This window comes from Protopterus annectens, chromosome 1.part0 (assembly GCF_019279795.1).
Source record: "Protopterus annectens isolate FY-2018-M chromosome 1.part0, PAN1.0, whole genome shotgun sequence".
In the NCBI taxonomy this organism is placed as follows: domain Eukaryota; kingdom Metazoa; phylum Chordata; order Ceratodontiformes; family Protopteridae; genus Protopterus; species Protopterus annectens.
The window spans coordinates 534,412,579-534,432,102 of NC_056725.1; the positions used below are offsets into that span (position 1 = coordinate 534,412,579).

A 19,524-nucleotide genomic window follows, 5' to 3' on the forward strand; every position below is an offset into this window, starting at 1 on the left:
GGAGGTAATTAGATAGCATTAGGACGAGCTATAAGGCCCTGCAAGACTGCAGTGGCAAAACCAGCTCTGGATTTAGAAAAAATTGCCAAGTGGTAATGCTTGGTGAAGGTATGTACAGAACTCCAGGTAGCAGCTCCTAGGATGTCTCTGGTAGGGACACTTCTGAAAAAGGCTGTAGAGGTAGATGCAGCCCTGGTTGAATGTGGTCTAATCCCCTGTGGGGTAGGTTTTCCATGGTGCTTATATCAGAAATGAATGCAGTGGCCTATCCACTTAGAAATGGTTTGCTTTGAAATGGCCTTCCCCTCTGCCCCTGCAGCAAATGCAACCAGCAGCTGTTCAGATTTCCTGAGAGGTTTAGTCCTGTCCAAGTAAATCTAAGTTGTCTGTGCACATCCGAGTGCAGTATTCATTCCCCTTTGTTCTGTGGATTAGAAAAGAAGGTTGGCAAATGAATGGACTGATTAAGGGCCACACTGGATACCACCTTGGGCATGAAGGAGGGATTGGATCCTGAGGGACACCCTGTCCGCATGAAAGATGATGAAAGGCTCCACTGCCATGAAGGCATGTAATTCAGACACCCTTCTTGCTGAAGTGATGGCTAGAAGGAAGGCTGTTTTCCAAGAAAGGAATTTCAACTCTGCATTTGCAGCTGGCTCAAAGGGAGGTAGAGTGAATTTTTCCAATGCAAAGTTGACATCCCAGGCTGGAGTGGGGGCTCTCCTGGGTGGTCTTAAGTTTTGGCCCCTCTGAGGAACTGCTTCAACAGTGGATGAGAGAAGAGGGGTGGTTCTGTAGTGTAATGAGCTGAAATGGCTGAGGCCTGAATTTTGATGGAGGAAAAGGAAAGGCCCTTGTGAAGCATCTCAGGTAAGTATTGAAGAATCTGAGGTAAATTGGGTGCTGCTGTGCCCATCCCCTGAGTTTGGCTCCAGGAACAGAATCTGTTCCATTTTTCAGCATAGGATATTCTAGTACTAGGCCTCCTTGCCTCCAGAATGACATCCAACACTTGTTTACTGAGGGATGGTATGGAGAGAACAGGTAATTAGCCAGGCTGCCAGGTTCAAGGTTTGAAACTGTGGGTGCAGAATCTGGCCCTCCTGCTGGGACAGTAGGGTAGAGGTCTGAGGCAGGTGCCAGCAGTGACGCACTGTGCAAGAGGGGGTACCAGTGTTGGCGTGGCCAGTCTGGTGCAATCAGTATTGTCCTTGGTTTGTCCTGTTTGATCTTCAGTACCACCTTGGGGAGGAGAGGCGGGGGGGGGGGGGATAGGCATAAACTGATCGGTTTTTCCAGGTGAAGGACAGGGCATTCACTTTCCAAGCTTGTCTGTGGGGATTCCTTGTGCAGAATTTGCCCAATTGGTAGTTCTGGGGGGAGGCAAACAGGTCCATCTCTGGGCTCCCCCCATTTGTTTCCCAACATGTTGAATATCTTTTGTTTCACTTTCCACTCGTGTGGGTTCATGAGATTTCTTCTTAAGTCGTCTGCCAGTGTATTTAGCTTTCCTGGCAGGAAGTGAGCCGGTAGGTGCACTTGGTAGCTCAAGACTGTGTTCTACAGAGCCATGGCTAGTCTGTAGAGAGGGTATGAGCAGGTGCACTTGACTTGGGTTCCATTTATCCTGAATGCACTTCCCTGCCAAGTGAGCCCCCCATGCACAGTCTGATGAGTCTTTTGTTAGGGTTTGGGAGGCAGGGGGTAGAGTTAATGGCAGTCCCTTGTTTTGGTGGCAGGCCTCTGCACACCCATTTGTCCTGGGTAAATGAATTCCTCATTTTTTACCTGCAGGGCAATCTTGCCCCCTAAAGGAACAGTCAGTTGAACAGGGCTTGGAAGGTTTAAAGTTACGTCATTGAGACAGTTTACCATATGGGGGAGTCTTACTTCCTGCTTTGGAAGTGGGAGCCCCCCACTGCTTAGTCCTGCGAGTCCCTTGGGACTGCAGCCTGGGTGTTCTGGGTTTGGACTGTGAAGGCCTGGAAGAGGCAGGAAAGGACCAATTCTTAGAGGGCCAATGCCTACTAAATCTGGGAGGCTGTACTTGCAGGAAATACAGTTTGCATAGATTTAGCTTTTTCCTCCATCTTTTTAAGTAGTACTTCTGCTTTGTTGCCAAACACGCGGTTTTGGTTTAAGGGAGCATCCAGCAATTTAGCCTTAACATGATCTGGCAAAGACTGCTCCTTAAGCCAAGCATGCCTTCCAAGTACAGACCCACAGAGCAGCCCTGCAAGATGCCTCCAATAAAACAAAACCACATTACAAAGTACGTTTTCCAACTTGTTCAGCAGAATGCATTAATTCCTATAAATCTTTATTTTCAGCACAATCAGGAATCAACATCATTTTCTGTTTAAGCAATCCAATAATATGCTTCTGATACTTTAACATATGAAACTGGCAGTTTAAGGCCCTAATGGCCAAGGTTGCAGAAGTGTATATCTTCTTACCCCATCTATCCAGCACCCTGGAATCTCTATCAGAGGGCGTAGGATTTTTGGCAGTAGTAGCCTTATGCCCTTGGGTCCCTGTGAAATGGTCTTAGGACCCACAGTAGGATTTATAAAAAGGAATTTGATAGGTATTACAGGGTTCCTGACCCTCACAGGTTTTCTGGGAGCAGGAGGTAAACAGTCAGGGGCCAAGCTAGATTCCAAGAAGGCATCATCAACAATGTCCAGTACAGGAGGTATAGCTAAAGGATTGTGTTGGGGGCAGAAGTAAGAAATCCCCAAGTCTCTTTTTGGAGTCATAGTAATCCTGGCTTTCCCAGCAAAATTGCTCCCTAAGAGTATGCAAGGTTTCACCAAAAGAGAAATCCTCTGGAGGGGAAGCAGAGAGAATGGAGTTCTCTGCATCAGAATCCTCATAGGTAGGTATGGGTAAATCCTGGTCATCAGTGGAAACAGAAATTTCAGAATCCTGATCAGGAGAATCTGAAAGAAAATCAGTCCTAGGTCTCTTAGAGGGGGAAGGGTGGCTTCCCCTGATTAGAGTAATAAGGTCTTCAACCATTCTTATCATTTGTTTTTAGGCATAGGGACCTGACCATGCCATCTGGGTGCCGGTTTTCTAGGCATGGATCGAGTTTTAGGCCTTGAAGAAGATGGCGTCAGTTTAATATGCAAGACAGTAGGCCTGAATTCACCCTCAGAAGCCAGTGCCTGCACAGCGGCTCCGGACCCATCCAAGGTAGAGACATCCGCAGGTTCCACAGTCAAGGAAACATCTCGCGGCATACCGGACTCCGAATGGGTCTCAGTAGAGGCCTGCCAATCTGAAGTGGAGGGTATCAGGGGCTGCGAAAGTGCCTCACTGAGTACTGGAGAACTGGTGACTAGCTTAGTAGAAGCGTCGTCGGCAGCTTTGGACCTATGCAGTATGTGTCTATCTTTGCGTTTTTTCGGAATGTCAGTAGTCGGGTGGCTTACCGAAGCCATTTCTGGATAATTGAGCAGAGTAGCTAAATATTTAGAAGCATAACTGAAAAGACGACTAATAGTTCAAGGTTTGAATAAGGAAAAAAACGACAGCGAGGTACGTCATGGTCTGGGCCTAAGCCAGGACTGCAGTACGAATGTAAATTTTTGAGGTATTTGCTTTCCCCAAGAAATACAACTGTTAACTTTTACTGACATTGGTTTAGAGCAAGAAAAAGGTTCCCCAACAGGGTACTTAGCTTAGTTGAAGACTTCGGTTCTGAAACTAGAAAACGAAAATTCAGGAGTCGGCCGACCGGCACTTGCGAACTGCTTCTGCTTCGGGCACAGCATGGCAAGAAAGACTGATGTAATGGCGTCGGCTGCATGCTTTATGACATGGAAGATGAGAAAGCAACTGACGCAGGACCCAAGACTTAGATAACCAGGCCGACTGAGGGCTACTGCAAGCAGATAACTCAAACGTGATGACTGCAACAGTGAAACATGAAGAACATTAAGAGCAAAAGAATTTAGTGACAAAGATAGCTCGACAACGAAAAGTTTGGGCGTTAAAACAAAGCACAAAACAGACAGCGAGGAACGTCATGGTCTGGGCCTAAACAGATGATGCAGTAAGAATAAAAATCTCTGAGGTTGATTTGATTTCCACAGGCAAGACAATTGTTAACTTTTTCTGACATCAGTTAGAGCAAGAAAAAAGGATCCCCAACGGCGTACTTATCTTTTAGAAGACTTCAGGTCTGAAACTCAAAAAGCGAAAATTTCATGAGTCTGCCGACTGGCATTTGTGAACTGCTTCTGACACTGCACGACAAGAAAAGCTGATGTAATGGCGTCGGCTGCATGTTTTATACCCCTGATGACCTGATGTCATGGAAGAAGTGACAGCATCAGATGCAGAAATCCCAAGACTTTGGTACTCAGGCCGACTGAGGGCTACCTGCAGGCAGATAACCCAAATGTGATGACTGCAACAATGAAACATGAAGAAAATCAATGGCTAGGGCCAATAGCCTAGTACCAACCTATGAACCTATAAATATTGTGGGAAGAAATATCCAGGGAATTGTTTCGCTAGGCTTGTATAGGCCCTAGGGCCGACAGCCTAGTACCAACCTATGAACCAACCTATGAATCAACTTATGAACCTATAAAAATAAATAAATTGCAAGTTACCCCGAAAAAAAATGGATGCAAAGATCTGACAATTTCAGCCCCTCCCCCTGCAATTCTTTTTACAAAGTCAGTAATGTCAGACTTTAGTCCAATACTTTTAATTCTTCAGAAAATGAATATTAATGCAAAATCTTCCTATAATTAATATCTAGTCACCGATCACAGAATTTAACTTTTCGGCAGTACAAGTTAGCACTTTGCTGCTCTGTTTCATAACTGCTCTAGCACAACCTTTTTTACTGAACCATTTCAAAGGTAAGGTATGTATTCCAACTATGTCCAAAAGGCATCAATGGTACCGAGTCACAGAAGCTAAAATGCAAACCAACATTAGCTAAATACTGTACAATGCTAAGTGGATGCAGATGTCAAGTGTCAACCTAGGAAGATCATACACTGTACAGCATGCATGCTCTTCCAATAATATCGCAATGTATTCGAATACTTCACAAAACTCCTTCCGGCATGGAGTAATAGATGCTTGTGTCAATGAACTGTCGGATACCAGCTTGTCAGACACTCCATACAGGTAAGGTAGGTGAACCAATTCTGGATGGGAAGCAATGCTTTTGGAAGAAATATACACACAACTATGGGTAATTTGGAGGAATGTTTATTAACCTATGTATAGCACTGTGATGTGGAAGAAAAATCACACACAATGAAAACTTGAAGGGCCACAAAGGGAACAGGTTGAATACTAATACAAGGAAACAGGGAAAACAAACTGGAGAAGCAAGTGCTGTGCTACGCTAAAACCTGCATGGCTGTACTGCTCTAATGGAAAACAGAAAGGGAAATTAAAAAAAAAAAAAAAATTAAATGTGGCAATTATCACTGTTCTAAAATTTTCATTCTTGTTTCATAAAGTACAAACTTGTCCAAAAATGTAACAAAATAAAAAATCATTGTTGCACTTATCCATTTAAAGCTAAGCGGTACTTACGTCTGTTTTTGGAGCAGACAAGCAGAACTGAATGAGACCAATCTTCGCTTTTTCAACTCGTGTGACTCCAGTATTTGCTACCTTCTGAGTAAGTACAAGTCCATCAACCATTTCACAGTCATCAATTGTCCCACTGAAAATATAAATATTGCTATCAACTGTCTCACTGAAAATACAATTACTAGCCTGGAAGAAACATTAAAAATCATGCACATCATTATAGAGACAAAAAGTAGCAACTGTTTACTGCCCACCTCTTGCAAATAAATTGCTTCAAGAGCCACCACACTTGCTGAGAAGCAGCGACTGCCTCGAACTTAAAAGGGCATGAGTTCTCCACAGATGTCTGGGACAGATCATTTACCAAACTGGTGCCTGCATGCTGAAAGTGCACTTCCAGAGAAAACTTCCATTTTTTCAATTACTTCTGACATTCAATAAAAAAACAGAAACAGCATCTAATCAAGAAATACAAATGTATCTGCTTTTGTGACTCTAACTAAATCCTGCCAGTAAGCTATATAACCTTATCGTTATTATCCACCCTACTCTCACATTTGGTGATTCAGCCAAATACACCCATTCAGAAATTAAAATGCATACCTGCTCTGTTAACAGACAGTAGTACACATTTAATACAATAATACTGGATTTACCCACATCCAGCCAAAGGTTATTGCTATCATACAATGACATTTAAAAAAAAAAGTTACTTTTCCTAAATAATGTCTTTGTAGAACCACCGTGGTGCCTGCTTTCCCCCCCACTATCTTGAGGCTTTTTGGATGTACTGTGCATGAGTATGGGACTTGCGCTCTCACGCTTATGCAGTACATCAGTGCTTTGGAAAAGAAGCAAGAGAGAAAAGATCTCCGTTGACCCACCCCCATCCTTTTTTTTTTTTTAAAATAAAAAAATGAAACTTGTAAAGTTAAGACTTGAGAGAGACAAGATAGAGACAAATACAAGGATAATCAGGTAATTTTCTCTAGTTTTGCATTATGGCACAATGTACTTATTATCCTTGTACTTTCTCTGTCCCGTCTCTCAAGGATTTGAAGTGTCCGTATTTCAAGGTTAATTTATTTTTACAAAAAGTAAAGAAAACTGGAATCTCCGCAGCATACATTAATGGAAAAAATGTCCTGGCAACCAGACTTTTTTCTATTAGTATATGCTGGATTTTACAACGGGTACGTGGGTTGGGCTGACCAATCAATGTGCACGTTTTTGAATGTTAATGGCCAGTCACTGTATAATGCAGAATATACAGTTAATTTCACAATGCAGTGCACCAGTGTTTGGCTTTGACAGCACTTCTTTTGTATTCCTAGTACTCTTCAGGAAAGACTGATGTCTTTTATTCCTACTGGAATTCAACTCTTGTACTAGATTTCTAGGTGACTTTCTTGGTACCATTTATTTCCACTCCATCTGTCCTTTTGGTACGCTGGAAAGGAGAGGAATCAGTCATGTCCAAAGATGAGGTACAAATGTATATGGACGCTGATGTGTAACAAAAATCCAACAGTTCCGGGTTGCAAGTAGTTACATTTGTGCCACAGCCTTTGGACATGACAGATTACACTCCTTTCCAATGTACTAAAAGGACAGATGAAGAGTGGAAATAATTACCACCATGAAAGTCACCTAGAAATCAGGTATGACAGCTCTAGAATTCCAGTTGGAGTAAAAGACAGTCTGTGCTGAATAGCACTAGGGACAGAAAAAGAGATGCTCTCAAAGTCAAACACTTATATGCACTAGGTTTACAAACAAAGGGTTTATGACAAATGGAAAATATGAACCAGTTACGGCATTCCAAAGCCTTTGCTAAGCAAAGTTTCCACATGAGATTCCGAGAAGGAGTGATGATTACCTTGATACAAAAACACATTATGGTGTTATCTGCAAATTAAAACAGAATTCATAAAGGAGGTGCTATGTAAAATACCTACAGCTGTGAGTGGGCTTTTTCAGTGGAAGACGCAATACTAAACCAAAATGTATGCTCATGACCATGTTGAATTAACATTTTTTTCCCTGAACTTCCATTGTTAAGTTGCAAATATTCATATTAGCAAAACTATGAAGGAAAAGCCACCTGGAAATGCAAAGGTGAACTCTACCACACAAAAAAGTTGTTCCAGGAAATGCACAGACATCTATCAAATGCCGGAAGCCCTGTATATGGCTTTAACGGATGCACAAAATCTGTCAAATTCTGTTTTACAAAGAACAGAGTTTGAAGTAGAAATCAAAAACGGTGTGTGTATATACGCATGAATGTATGTGTGCGTGCTCACCTAGCCCATGCTGGGAGTTTTAACCTTCCTACACCCTCCACCCATACTGGGGTGCCCTTTGCAATCCTTTACTAACAACTCCAAGGTCACTGCACCTCATGGAAAAGGGAATTCACTCAGCAGCTACCTTGGGAGTGGGGGTGGGGGGTGGAGTGCATTTCCTGCTCTTAATTACCGGGCAAGTGGCTTTCATGCTCCTAACAGTGTTGACTCAATAAAAATAGTGAAAAAGAAAAACAGCAAAATACCAAAAGTTAAACACTCCTGCACGTGAGAATCTGTTCCATCTTAATAACTGGGCATTAGCAATGTAAGCACCAAACAGTTTTAGCTCCTGTCTCGGTTAATCATATTAATGAAATGGCCAAAAGAAATGGTTATGTAATTTTTGTTGGCAATTTCACAATTCTGGTATCTGATGGGCTTATACGGGTACAGTTAAGCAAAGTAATTGCAACATCCAAATCCAAGCCTTTGCTATTATTATTAAGCTAATCTACAAAGCAATTAGAAAATATCTATTGGAGAAATAAATGACGCACTTCTGCCCTGTATCTCAAACAAGATTTTTCACAGAGCTATGAATACATTTCTGCACTTCACATGAAAGAAAGGGTACTTTACTATTAACGGGGCAATAGGCAAAATGTGTGGTTGATGTCAACTCACTGCTGCATACTTTTCTGTGGGTTTGAATTTTCTGTTAGTTGTCACAGTACAATAAATTTTCTCACACGCAAGTACTGTTTATTTTTCCATTGTGTTCTGGCTGTAATTTTGCAATTGACACAGTAGTACTGATTTCTCCTCGTAACTCAGTTAAAATGGGGACAAACCGTTAAGGAGCCAGCAGAGAAAATGCACGTTTGCTCTGAACTCACTGCTGCTGCAGCTTTTCTCCTGGTTTTAAATTTTCTCTTCCTTCTGACACTATTACTGACTTTCTCACGTCAGTACTGCTTATTGAATTGTTCTGTTGTGCTTTGAATTGTGCTTTTCTTCTCTCAGTAATACGGATTTTTCCTCACAAGTCACTGCTGCTTATCTTGTTGTATTTTGTTTTTACTTTCCCTCTTTCTTGTTGGACTGTTCTGATTTCGTCCCAAGTCAGTGCTGCTTCTTCCACCCAGTCTTAAAGATTACCCGTTCCCTCATAAACAGGATGTAAATCAGACTTTATATTGTGAAAAAATAAGGAAGTGCTCCTGTTTCACAGAATCGGCTCATTAAGTGTGTTAATATTTGTAATGCTGTCAGGCACATCTGTCAACCTACACAAGGAAAATGGGGACAAAAACCTTTGAAAAACAGCTACAGGTCGTGAAAATGTCAACTGCAAAGGGGGACAAAGGGCTTTCAAAAATAGGAACATGGGGTAAACATGTGAACATGTTTGTGTCTTTCGGCTTTTCCCGGTTAGGGATCGCCACAGCGGAACTCCGGTCCGCTAATGATTGGCAGTAGATTTTTACATCCTGGCTTGCCGGGCCTAACGGACAATCTTCAATGAAGGAACGCCCAGTCACGCATGTCATTACTACATTTTGTGGGAACATTTAGGTTTGCTGACTGCTACCCTTACCGGGAAAAGTACCAAAAAATGCTTACAATTCATAAGATTAGAAGATTGCATTTGCTAAACAAAACACAGAAATAATGAATAGTTTAACACTTTCATTCAAAAATACCAAGACATTTCTATGATTATCCCCTCAAAAAGTACAGTTTTGTACCTACCATAAATGTAGATGTTCGAGTGCTAATACAGCTGCAGTCATAACAGATGGGTTCTCCTGCCGTCAGGCGGGTCCTCGATCGGCCCAATTCCAAAGTCTAGGTCCGGCGTCAGTTGTCGTTGCTTCTTCCCTGACGTCAGTGCAACAGGGGTATAAAGGAACCAGCCGACGCCATTTTCTTCAGTTTTTCTTGCCCCAGATGTCAGGTGCCCCCAGAAGGAAGGCAATAATAAATTTGTGTGATACTGCAGTGCTATATAATCAAAATACAGTAGTTGCAAGCAAATACATCATAAATGAAAACCCCAATCAGGTTGTATGAGGATGTGTTAGCCTATAGGCCTGTCCCAAGAGGGGAAGGAGGGAGGGAAACCTGGACTGCAGCTGTATTAGCACTCTAACATCTACATTTATGGTAGGTACAAAACTGTACTATGTTCATCGTGCATACAGCTGCAGTCATAACAGATGGGTAGAATCCCAAAGCTAAGAAAGGGGTGGTAGGCACTAGTTGGAACTAGGAGGAGCCAAAATGCCCTGCAAGACTGCAGTGGCAAAGCCTGCTCTAGATTTGGAGTATAATGGTAGGTTGTAGTGCTTGGAGAAGGTATGCACAGAACTCCAAGTGGCTGCTTCCAAAATATCCTTGGTAGGAACTCCTCTGAGGAAGGCTGCAGAGGTGGCTGTGGCCCTGGTGGAATGAGTTCTAATGCCTGTAGGAACAGTTTTGCCATGAAAGGAAGAGCAAAAGCGTATGCAGTGGGCTATCCATTTTGAGATTGTTTGTTTGGAAACTGGCTTCCCTTGAGCTCCTACCGCATAGGCCACAAAGAGCTGTTCTGATTTTCTGAAAGGCTTTGTTCTGTGGATGTCCAAGGAATGTAGTAATCTCTCCCCTTTGTTTTGAGGATTAGGATAAAAAGTAGGCAAATGTATGGCCTGATTTAAAGCTACCCTGGATACCACTTTAGATTCGTAAAGAAACTCTGTCCTGATGGAAGATAAAAGGCTGGACAGCCATGAGAGTCTGTAGTTCTGAAACTCTACGAGCTGAGGTGATAGCCAGAAGGAAAGCTGTTTTCCAGGACAAATATTGCAAATCTGATGAGGCAGCTGGCTCAAAAGGAGGCAAGGTCAATTTTTCCAGAATGAAATTAAGATCCCAAGCAGGTATTGGTTGTTTCCTTGGAGGCCTTAAACTCTTAGCCCCTCTGAGTAACTGTCTTAAGAGAGGGTGAGAGAATAAAAGTGGATCAGTGTTGTATTCTGCAGAAATGGCTGAGGCATGTATTTTGATGGAGGAGAAAGTCCACTGCTTAGCAGTTCAGCCAAATATTGTAGTATTTGAGGTAAATTCAGTTTTTCAGGATCCTGCCCCTTTTTCTCATTCCAGACACAAAAACGTTTCCATTTTGCGGAGTAAGCTTTTCTAGTTGATGTCCTTCTGGCCTCCAAAATGACATCCTGCACCTCCTTGGAGAGAAAGGCCTGTTGAGATGCTAAGGAATCTTCCATGCGGCTAGATTGAGTGTTTTTAGCTGAAGAGTTTTGAAACTGTGCTGAGTCAGAAGAATAGGCATTAGAGGCAGGGTCCATGGTGGGGAATGAGTCAGGCTCCTCAGGAGTGGGTACCAGTGTTGCCTTGGCCAGTCCGGAGCAATGAGAATCATCTTTGGTCTGTCTGCTTTGGTCTTTAATAGAACTTTGGGCAGCAGAGGAACAGGAGGGAAGGCATAAACTGTCATTGATGTCCAACTGAAAGAAAGAGCGTCCACTCTCCAGGCCTTTGGATGTTAGATCCTTGAGCAGAATTTTGTCAATTGATGATTGAGGCAGAGAGATCTATGTCTGGCCTTCCCCATTCTTGGATTATTTCTGTAAAAACATTTAGATGCAATTTCCATTCGTGTGGATCTGTCATATTCCTGCTTAGGTTGTCTGCCAGCGTGTTTTCCTTGCCTGGCAAGTACTGTGCTTGTAGTTCCATTTGTAAGTCCATGGCCATGTTCCAAAGTGACATGGCCAGTCTGCATAGGGGGTAAGAATGTGTTCCTCCCTGTTTATGTACCACATAACTGTGGTGTTGTCCGTTCTTATCAATAATTGACCTGGTTGTAGAAGGTCCTTGAAAGCTATAATAGCATTTATTACTGCTAGCATTTCTTTTTGATTGATGTGAAGGTGCTTTTCTTTTTGGGACCATTTGACCTGAATGCACCGATCTGTCATGTGCACCCCCCCCAGGCGTAGTCCGCGTCTGTAGTGATGACTTGATTTGCTTGAGGCTTGCTGAATGGAAGTCCTGTGTTTGTTTGACATGCTTGAGCCCACCACAGAAATTCCTTTTGCAGACATGGAATTAGTGGTATTATGGTTTCCAAACTGTGGCTGTGTTGAGACCATATGTTTTTCAGGTACCATTGTAGTTTCCTCATGTGCAGCTTTGCACATGGGATTAGTAAGATGCAAGATGCCATGAATCCCACAGCCTGCAGGATTTTCCTTGCAGTCAGCCTGGTGCAATTTGCTAGTGTTCTGAAGTATTGTATTAGTTGCCCCTGCTTCTTTGGCGTGAGGTAGGCCATCTGGGTGTTTGTGTCCAAATTGGCACCCAGGAAAATTATCTTCCGAGAGGGTATTAGCCTTGATTTCTTTTTGTCGACTGTGTATCCCAGAGATTTCAATAACATTATTACATAAGCCAGATGTTTCAGAAGAATGTGCTTGCTGTCCGCTTGGATCAGGCAGGCGTCCAAATAGGGGTATATTTGTATCCCTTGAAGTCTGCAGTAGGCAATTACTGATGCCAGGCATTTCGTGAATACTCTGGGCGCAGCAGATAAGCCAAAGGGCAATGCAGAGAATTGATAATGGATTGAACCTGCAAGAAATCTGAGGTACCTTCTGCAATTTTGTCTGATTGGGACATGCAGGTATGCCTCTGAGGTCCAATGTTACCAGCCAGGACTCCTTGCCCAGCATGGGAAGAAGTTGCTGTAGAGTGAGCATCTTGAATTTTGGTACGAGTAGAAATGTGTTTAGGATGGATAGATCCAAAATAGGTCTCCAATCTTTTCCCGTCCTTGGCACCAGAAATAGCCTGGAATAAAAACCTTGACCTTGTTTGTGCGTAGGTACCTCTTGAATAGCTTTCATGTTTATGAGATCTGTAATTTGCTTTTGTGCCTCTGCAGGTTTGGCATGCCTCTCATTTTTGGAAGGGTGTGAAAATGAAATTTGTAGCCTCTGTTTATAATGTCCAGGATCCATGTGTCCTTGTGACAACATGCCAATTTTTTGAAAATAATGCCAGCTTTCCTCCTAAGGGGGCTGCCATTTGAAACCTGGTTGGCATGCAAAGGGGAAAGTCATTGGGTTTGCTTTCTGAAAGATTGCGAGTTGTCCTCACCACCTCTTTGTGTAGGGGCTTGCCATTGTCTGCCTCTATACGATCCTTGGGATTGTCCTCTGCCCCTTGGGCGCCTGTATCTGCCTCGCTGGGGTCTGTCTGTGGCAGGAAAGGACCAGTTTTTGGAAGGCCAATTTCTACTAAAACGTGGGGGTTGAACCTGTAGAAATTCTTTCACAGTTTGCATTGATTTAGCCTTTTCCTCCATTTTCCTTAATACCTCCTCAGTATTAGCACCAAATAGTACATCCTTTTGAAGTGGGGCGTCTAGTAATTTAGCTTTGACATGATCAGGCAAGGCTTGTTCCTTGAGCCAGGCATGCCTACGTATGACTGATCCTGTAACAGCAGCTCTACAGGAGGCCTCTAGAGCATCAAAACCACATTGTAAGGTATGCTTACCCACTTGTTCTGCACTATGCATCAAATCCTGCAACTCCTTCAAGTCTGGTTGTTCAGGTTGTGACATTTTACTCTTCAATTGTGATAACAGAAACTGTTGGTATTTTAGCATATGAAACTGACAGTTTAAGGCCCTCATGGATAAGGTAGCAGAGGTATATACCTTTTTTCCCCACCTTTCTAAGGATCTGGAATCTCTCTCGGAGGGCAATGGATTTTTGGCAATGGAGGCCTTAACTCCCTTGGGGCCCTGTGAGATGGTTTCTGGGTCAGCAGCATGGCTTTTGTAAAGAAATTGGTGTGAGTCAAGAACCCTGTAGTACCAGTCAGGCTTAACTGGAGCTGGGGGTAGAGAATCCGGGTTAAGGCAGGCCTCCGAGTAAACATCATCTAGGATGTCCAAGACAGGAGGTATAGCCAGAGGCCTATGCTGAGGTAATAAGAGAAATTCCCTGAGCCTTTTCTTGGAATCTGAATAATCCTGGCCTTCCCAGTGAAAGTGTTCCCTTAAGGTATGCAAAGTTTCCCCAAATGAGTAATCCTCAGGGGGGGATATAGAAGGGATGGACTCCTCCGCATGCGTCTTCAAAAGGGGAGTAAGAATGTTCCTCATCATCAGAGTGCTCTGAAATAATGGAGCCCTGGTCAGAGGAGGGGGAATCTTCCTCCACTCTGGGCCTTTTGTCCGGTGGGGGCTGAGAACCTCTGATTAGAGTAATTAAATCCTCAGCCATTTTAAGCATCTGTTTCTTAGGCATGGGGCCTGTAGATGGGCCCTGTGTAGCTGGTCTCTTAGGGTGCAAGGATGCTTTAGACTTTGTGAAAGCCTTGATGGAGAAAGAAGAGGAAGGTCTGAAGACACCTTGAGTGGAGGTGGACCTGTCCACATTCTTAGTTTAAACGCCAAGAGTGGCTTCGGTATCTGTAGTCGGGGTGTGGGCCGAGGAGCCTGCAACCTCGGGCACAGGAGACACAGTCAAAAAAGTGTCGTCGGTAATCAGGGGCTGCGTAGGTGCCTCACTGAGAACCAGACTACGTGTAGTCGGCTTTGGCGTAGTGTCGGTAGAGGCCGCGGACCTCGTGTGTCGGTCCTTGTCTTTGTGTTTTTTAGACAAAACTGGAGTCTGAGTATCCAACATTAAATGCTTTCCCAAAATAATGCTGGGCGAACTCCACCCGACGCTTAATAGTGCGTTTGTTGAATGTAGCACAAAAGCGACAGACCGAGACGTCGTGGTCTGGGCCTAAACAAGGTATACAGAGGGAATGGAAATCCTTATGCGGTATTTGCTTCCCACAAGAAATACAATTATTAACTTTGTCTGACATCGGTCTGAGGCAAGAAAAGTTTCCCCAACGGGGTACTTAGCTTTTAAGAAGACTTCGGTTTCCAAATTTCGTAATTTCAGGAGCTGGCCGACCGGCACTTGCGAACTACTTCTGCTTCGGGCACCGCGCGGCAAGAAAGACTAAAGAAAATGGCGTCAGCTGGTTCCTTTATACCCCTGTCGCACTGACGTCAGGGAAGAAGCGACGACAACCGACGCCGGACCTAGACTTTGGAATTCGGCCGACCGAGGACCCGCCTGACAGCAGGAGAACACATCTGTTATGACTGCAGCTGTATGCACGATGAACATCAGCCCAAAATACTCAACTCTCACAGATGGACCTTTCAAAAGTGAAAGTAAACATCCTCAGGTATAGAAAAATGTATTTTGGCCTTAATCTGAGAAGCAACACCTTGCAAAAGCCCAATGTGGTCCAAATTTTCAGTTTTAAAATAATGAAATTCCCAAAGATACAAGGTAACAAAAAAAAAAAGTGCATCACAGGCCACTGCAGGACAACTACACAATAAGCAAGATAAATGCACAACTGTAGAATCACATGCACAAGTATCTACTACTGAGAATGCGCCCACTCATGATCATGACCATGGAATTAAAGATGATTTTGATGTAGGAGGCTGTGCTTTGCTTGCACAGAGTGTAAGGTATTCCATCCACCACACACAGTGATTTTTTTTTGCACTAGAAATGATTGAAAGGACTTTCGAACAGCTTTCAAAAGTTTGCCCTGGAGTAAAAAAAAGTTATGTACAACATTCCATCTGTGTTGTCCGTTTTCATTCAACAATTGGGTTCAGATCCGATCCTTGGATCCAACTCGTCCACTTCTTCCAGACTGTAGAACATGAACGCTCAAGCTCCTCCCTTTACCCATAATTCCCCAGTAACATACCCAAGATCTAGTTCGCTGCCCATAGATATATACAGCAGTGGAAAAGAAAGGAACTGAAACTGGAGCTTAAACAAGGAAAAGTACAGTTGTGTACACTTACCATAAATGTAGATGTTAGTGTGTATTCACTGTTGCAGCCATCACACTTGGGTTATCTGCCTGCAGGTAGCCCTCAAGTCGGCCCAGAGACTTAGTATTTCTGCGTCAGATGCTGTCGCTCCAAGACTGATGTCAGATCATTAGGAGTATAAAACAGGCAGCCGCAGACATCATTACATCAGTTTTTCTTGTCCCAAATATCAGGAGCCCCGCAAACAGGGAGCAAAGTTATGGTGGGGAAAACACAACCAGTAAAAAGTAAATATCAATACCCCTGAAAGGGGCAATAGCCATAGACAGGAGAGAGAAAAATCGGGGGGCTGGAGGGAGGGAAACCAGGACTGCAACAGTTAATACACTTGAACATCTACATTTATGTTAAGTGTACACAACTTGGGTGGATTCCTAAAGCTGAAGAAGGGTGGAGGCAATCGGGCTTGGCTAGTATGCCTTGCAGGACTGCTGTTGCAAAACCTGCCCTGGATTTGGAAAAGATAGGCAGGTGGTAATGCTTGGTGAAGGTGTGTACAGAACTCCAGGTAGCAGCGTAGGGACTCCCCTGAGAAACGCTGTAGAGGTAGCTGTTGCCATAGTGGAATGTGGTCTGACCCCCTGAGGGGTTGGTTTCCCATGGTGTTTGCAGCAGAAATGGATGCAGTGTGCTATCCATTTGGAAATTTGTTTGTTTTGAAATGGCCTTGCCCTCTCCTCCTGTTGCAAAGCTAACTAGTAACTGGTCAGATTTTCTGAAGGTCTTAGTCCTATCAAGGTAGAATCTGAGCTGTCTGTGCACATCTAAGGAGTGCAAGATCCTTTCCCCTTCATTTTAAGGATTAGGGAAAAAAGTTGGCAAATGGATGGATTGGTTGAGAGCCACACTGGACACCACTTTAGGCATAAAGGAAGGGTTAAGTCCCGAGGGAAACTCTGTCAAGATGGAAAATAATGAAGGGTTCCACAGCCATAAGTGCTTGCAGCTCAGACACTCTTCTAGCTGAAGTGATGGCCAGAAGCAAGGCTGTTTTCAGAGAGGAATTTTAACTTGGCTGACGCAGCAGGTTCAAAGGGGGGGGAAGCGTGAGCTTTTCCAGTACAAAGTTAAGGTCCCAAGCAGGGGTGGGTGCTCTCCTTGGTGGCCTTATGTTTTCTGCCCCTCTCAGGAACCATTTGATAAGAGGGTGCGAGAAGAGAGGTGGCTCAATGTTGTACTGAGCCGAAATGGCTGAGGCATGCATCTTAATGGAGGAGAAGGAAAGGCCTTTGTAGAGTAGAGCTAAATAATCCAGGATTAGAGGCAGGGAGGGCAGAGTTGTGTCCTCTCCTTTAGAATAAATCCAGGAGCAGAACCTTTTCCACTTATCAGCACAGGATTTTCTTGTACTGGGTCTTCTGGCTTCAAGAATGATGTCCAGCACTTGCTTGCTTAGGTCTGCTGGAAAAGAAATCAAGGAATAAGCCAGGCTGCAAGATTTAGGGTTTGCAGCTGTGGATGCAAAATCTCTCTCTCTCCTGCTGAGAGAGCAGGGTTGGGTTCTGGTGTAGGTGCCAGGGTGACACCGGTGAAAGGCTGTGCAGGAGTGGGTAACAGTGCTGGTGTGGCCAGTCCAGGGCAATCAGAATTGTCATTTGTCTGTCCTGTCTTATCTTGAGTAATACTCTTGAGAGAAGGGGCAGAGGGGGAAAGGCATAGATTCAGAGATTTACCCACTGAAAAGATAGGGCATCCACTTTCCAGGCCATGCTGTGAGGATTCCTGGTGCAGAATTTGCTGAGCTAGTGGATGTAGGGGGAGGCAAAGAGATCCACCTCTGGGGTCCCCCATTTCTTAATCAGAAGGTTGAAGGTGCTGGTCTCCAATTGCCACTCGTGTGGGTCTAGGAGATTTCTGTTTACGTCATCTGCCAGTGAGTTTTGTTTGCCTGGCAGGAACTGAGCTTGAAGATGGACTTGCAAGTCCAAGGCCGTGTGCCACAGGGCCATGGCTAACCTGCAGAGTGGGTAGGAGTGGGTTGCCCCCTGCTTGTTGATGAACAACATAAAGTACAGTTGTGTACACTTACCATAACTGTAGATGAGTGTATTCACTGCTGCAGTCACCACATTTGGGTTATCTGCCTGCAGTTAGCCCTCAGCCGGCCTGAATACCACAGTCTTAGATTCCTGCGTCGGATGCAGTCGCTTCTTCCATGACATCAGGTCGTCAGGGGTATAAAACATGCCGCTGACGCCATTACATCAGTTTTTCTTGTCCCAGATGTCAGGTGCCCCCACAATGGGAAGCAATTATATGTTATGGTACACCTCTATCAAAAAGCAAATACACCAGAAATCTTAAATACACCAAAAAAGAAGGAAAGGTAGAGCCAAGAGAAGTCAGGGGGCAGGAGGGAGGATAACCAGGACGACAGCAGTGAATACACTCGAACATCTACATTTATGGTAAGTGTACACAACTGTACTATGTTCTTCGTGTTTCACTGTTGCAGTCATCACATTTGGGTTGATTCCCAAAGCTAAGGAAGGGAGGAGGATGTTAGAGAGCAGTAGGGCCAGCTATTAAGCCCTGCAAGACTGCAGTGGCAAAACCAGCTCTGGATTTGGAAAAAATAGGCATGTGGTAATGATTGGTGAAGGTATGTACAGAGCTCCAGGTAGCAGCTTCTATGATGTCCCTGGTAGGGACTTCCTCTGAGAAAGGCTATAGAGGTAGATGCAGCCCTGGTGGAATGTAATCTCATCCCCTGTGGGGTAGGGTTTCCATGGTGCTTATAGCAGAAATTAATGCAATGGGCTATCCATTTAGAAATAGTTTGCTCTGAAATGGCCTTCCCCCTCTGCCCCTGCAGCAAAGCCAACTAGCAGCTGTTCAGATTTTCCTCTGCCCCTGCAGCAAAGCCAACTAGCAGCTGTTCAGATTTTCTGAGAGGCTTAGTCCTGCCCAAATAAAATCTAACTTGTCTGTGCACGTCCAAAGAGTGCAGTATTCGTTCTCCTTTTTGTGAATTTGGGGAAAAAAGTAGGCACATGAATGGACTGATTTAGGGCCACACTAGACACCACCTTGGGCATAAAGGAAGGATTGGTCCTGAGCGAAACCCTGTCTGCATGGAAGATAATGAAGGGCTCCACTGCCATGAGAGCCTGTAATTCAGACATTCTTCTTGCTGAAGTGATGGCTAGAAGGAAGGCTGTTTTCCAAGAAAGGAATTTCAACTCTGCAGTTGCAGCTGGCTGAAAAGGAGGGAGAGAGCTTTTCCCATACAAAGTTAGGGTCCCAGGCTGGAGTAGGGGCTCTCCTGAGGAGTCTTACATTTTTGGCCCCTCTAAGGAACTGCTTTAGTAGGGGGTGAGAGAAGAGGGGTGGTTCAGTATTATAATGTGCTGAAATGGCAGAAGCATGAATTTTAATTGACGAGAAGGATAAACCCCCTGTGGAGCATTTCTGTTAAGTACTGGTATATGAGGTAAGCTGGGCACCGTTGTGCCCATCCCCCGAGTCTGGCTCCAAGAACAGCATCTTTTCCACTTTTCAGCATAGGACTTTCTAGTACTAGGCCTCCTTGCCTCCAGAATGACATCTAGCACCTGCTTATTGAGGGATGCTATAGGAGAGCTCAAGGAATTAGCCAGGCTGCAAGATTCAGGGTTTGAAGTGGAGGGTGCAGAATCTGGCTCGCCTGCAAGGACAGCAGGGAAGGGGTCTGAGGCGGTGCCTAGGTCCCAGCAGTGTTATACTGCACAAGAGGGGGTACCC

General features: G+C 44.2%; 1 protein-coding gene across 1 annotated transcript in view; it reads right to left on the bottom strand.

Moving 5' to 3' along the window:
• Positions 1-19,524, bottom strand: part of CCT4 (chaperonin containing TCP1 subunit 4) — a gene marked incomplete in the record, with an annotated part of 539,719 nt that overhangs the window by 274,578 nt on the left and 245,617 nt on the right. The window contains 1 exon segment of the mRNA XM_044061172.1: positions 5,575-5,707. Within this exon segment, the coding sequence (XP_043917107.1) occupies positions 5,575-5,707 (133 nt within the window).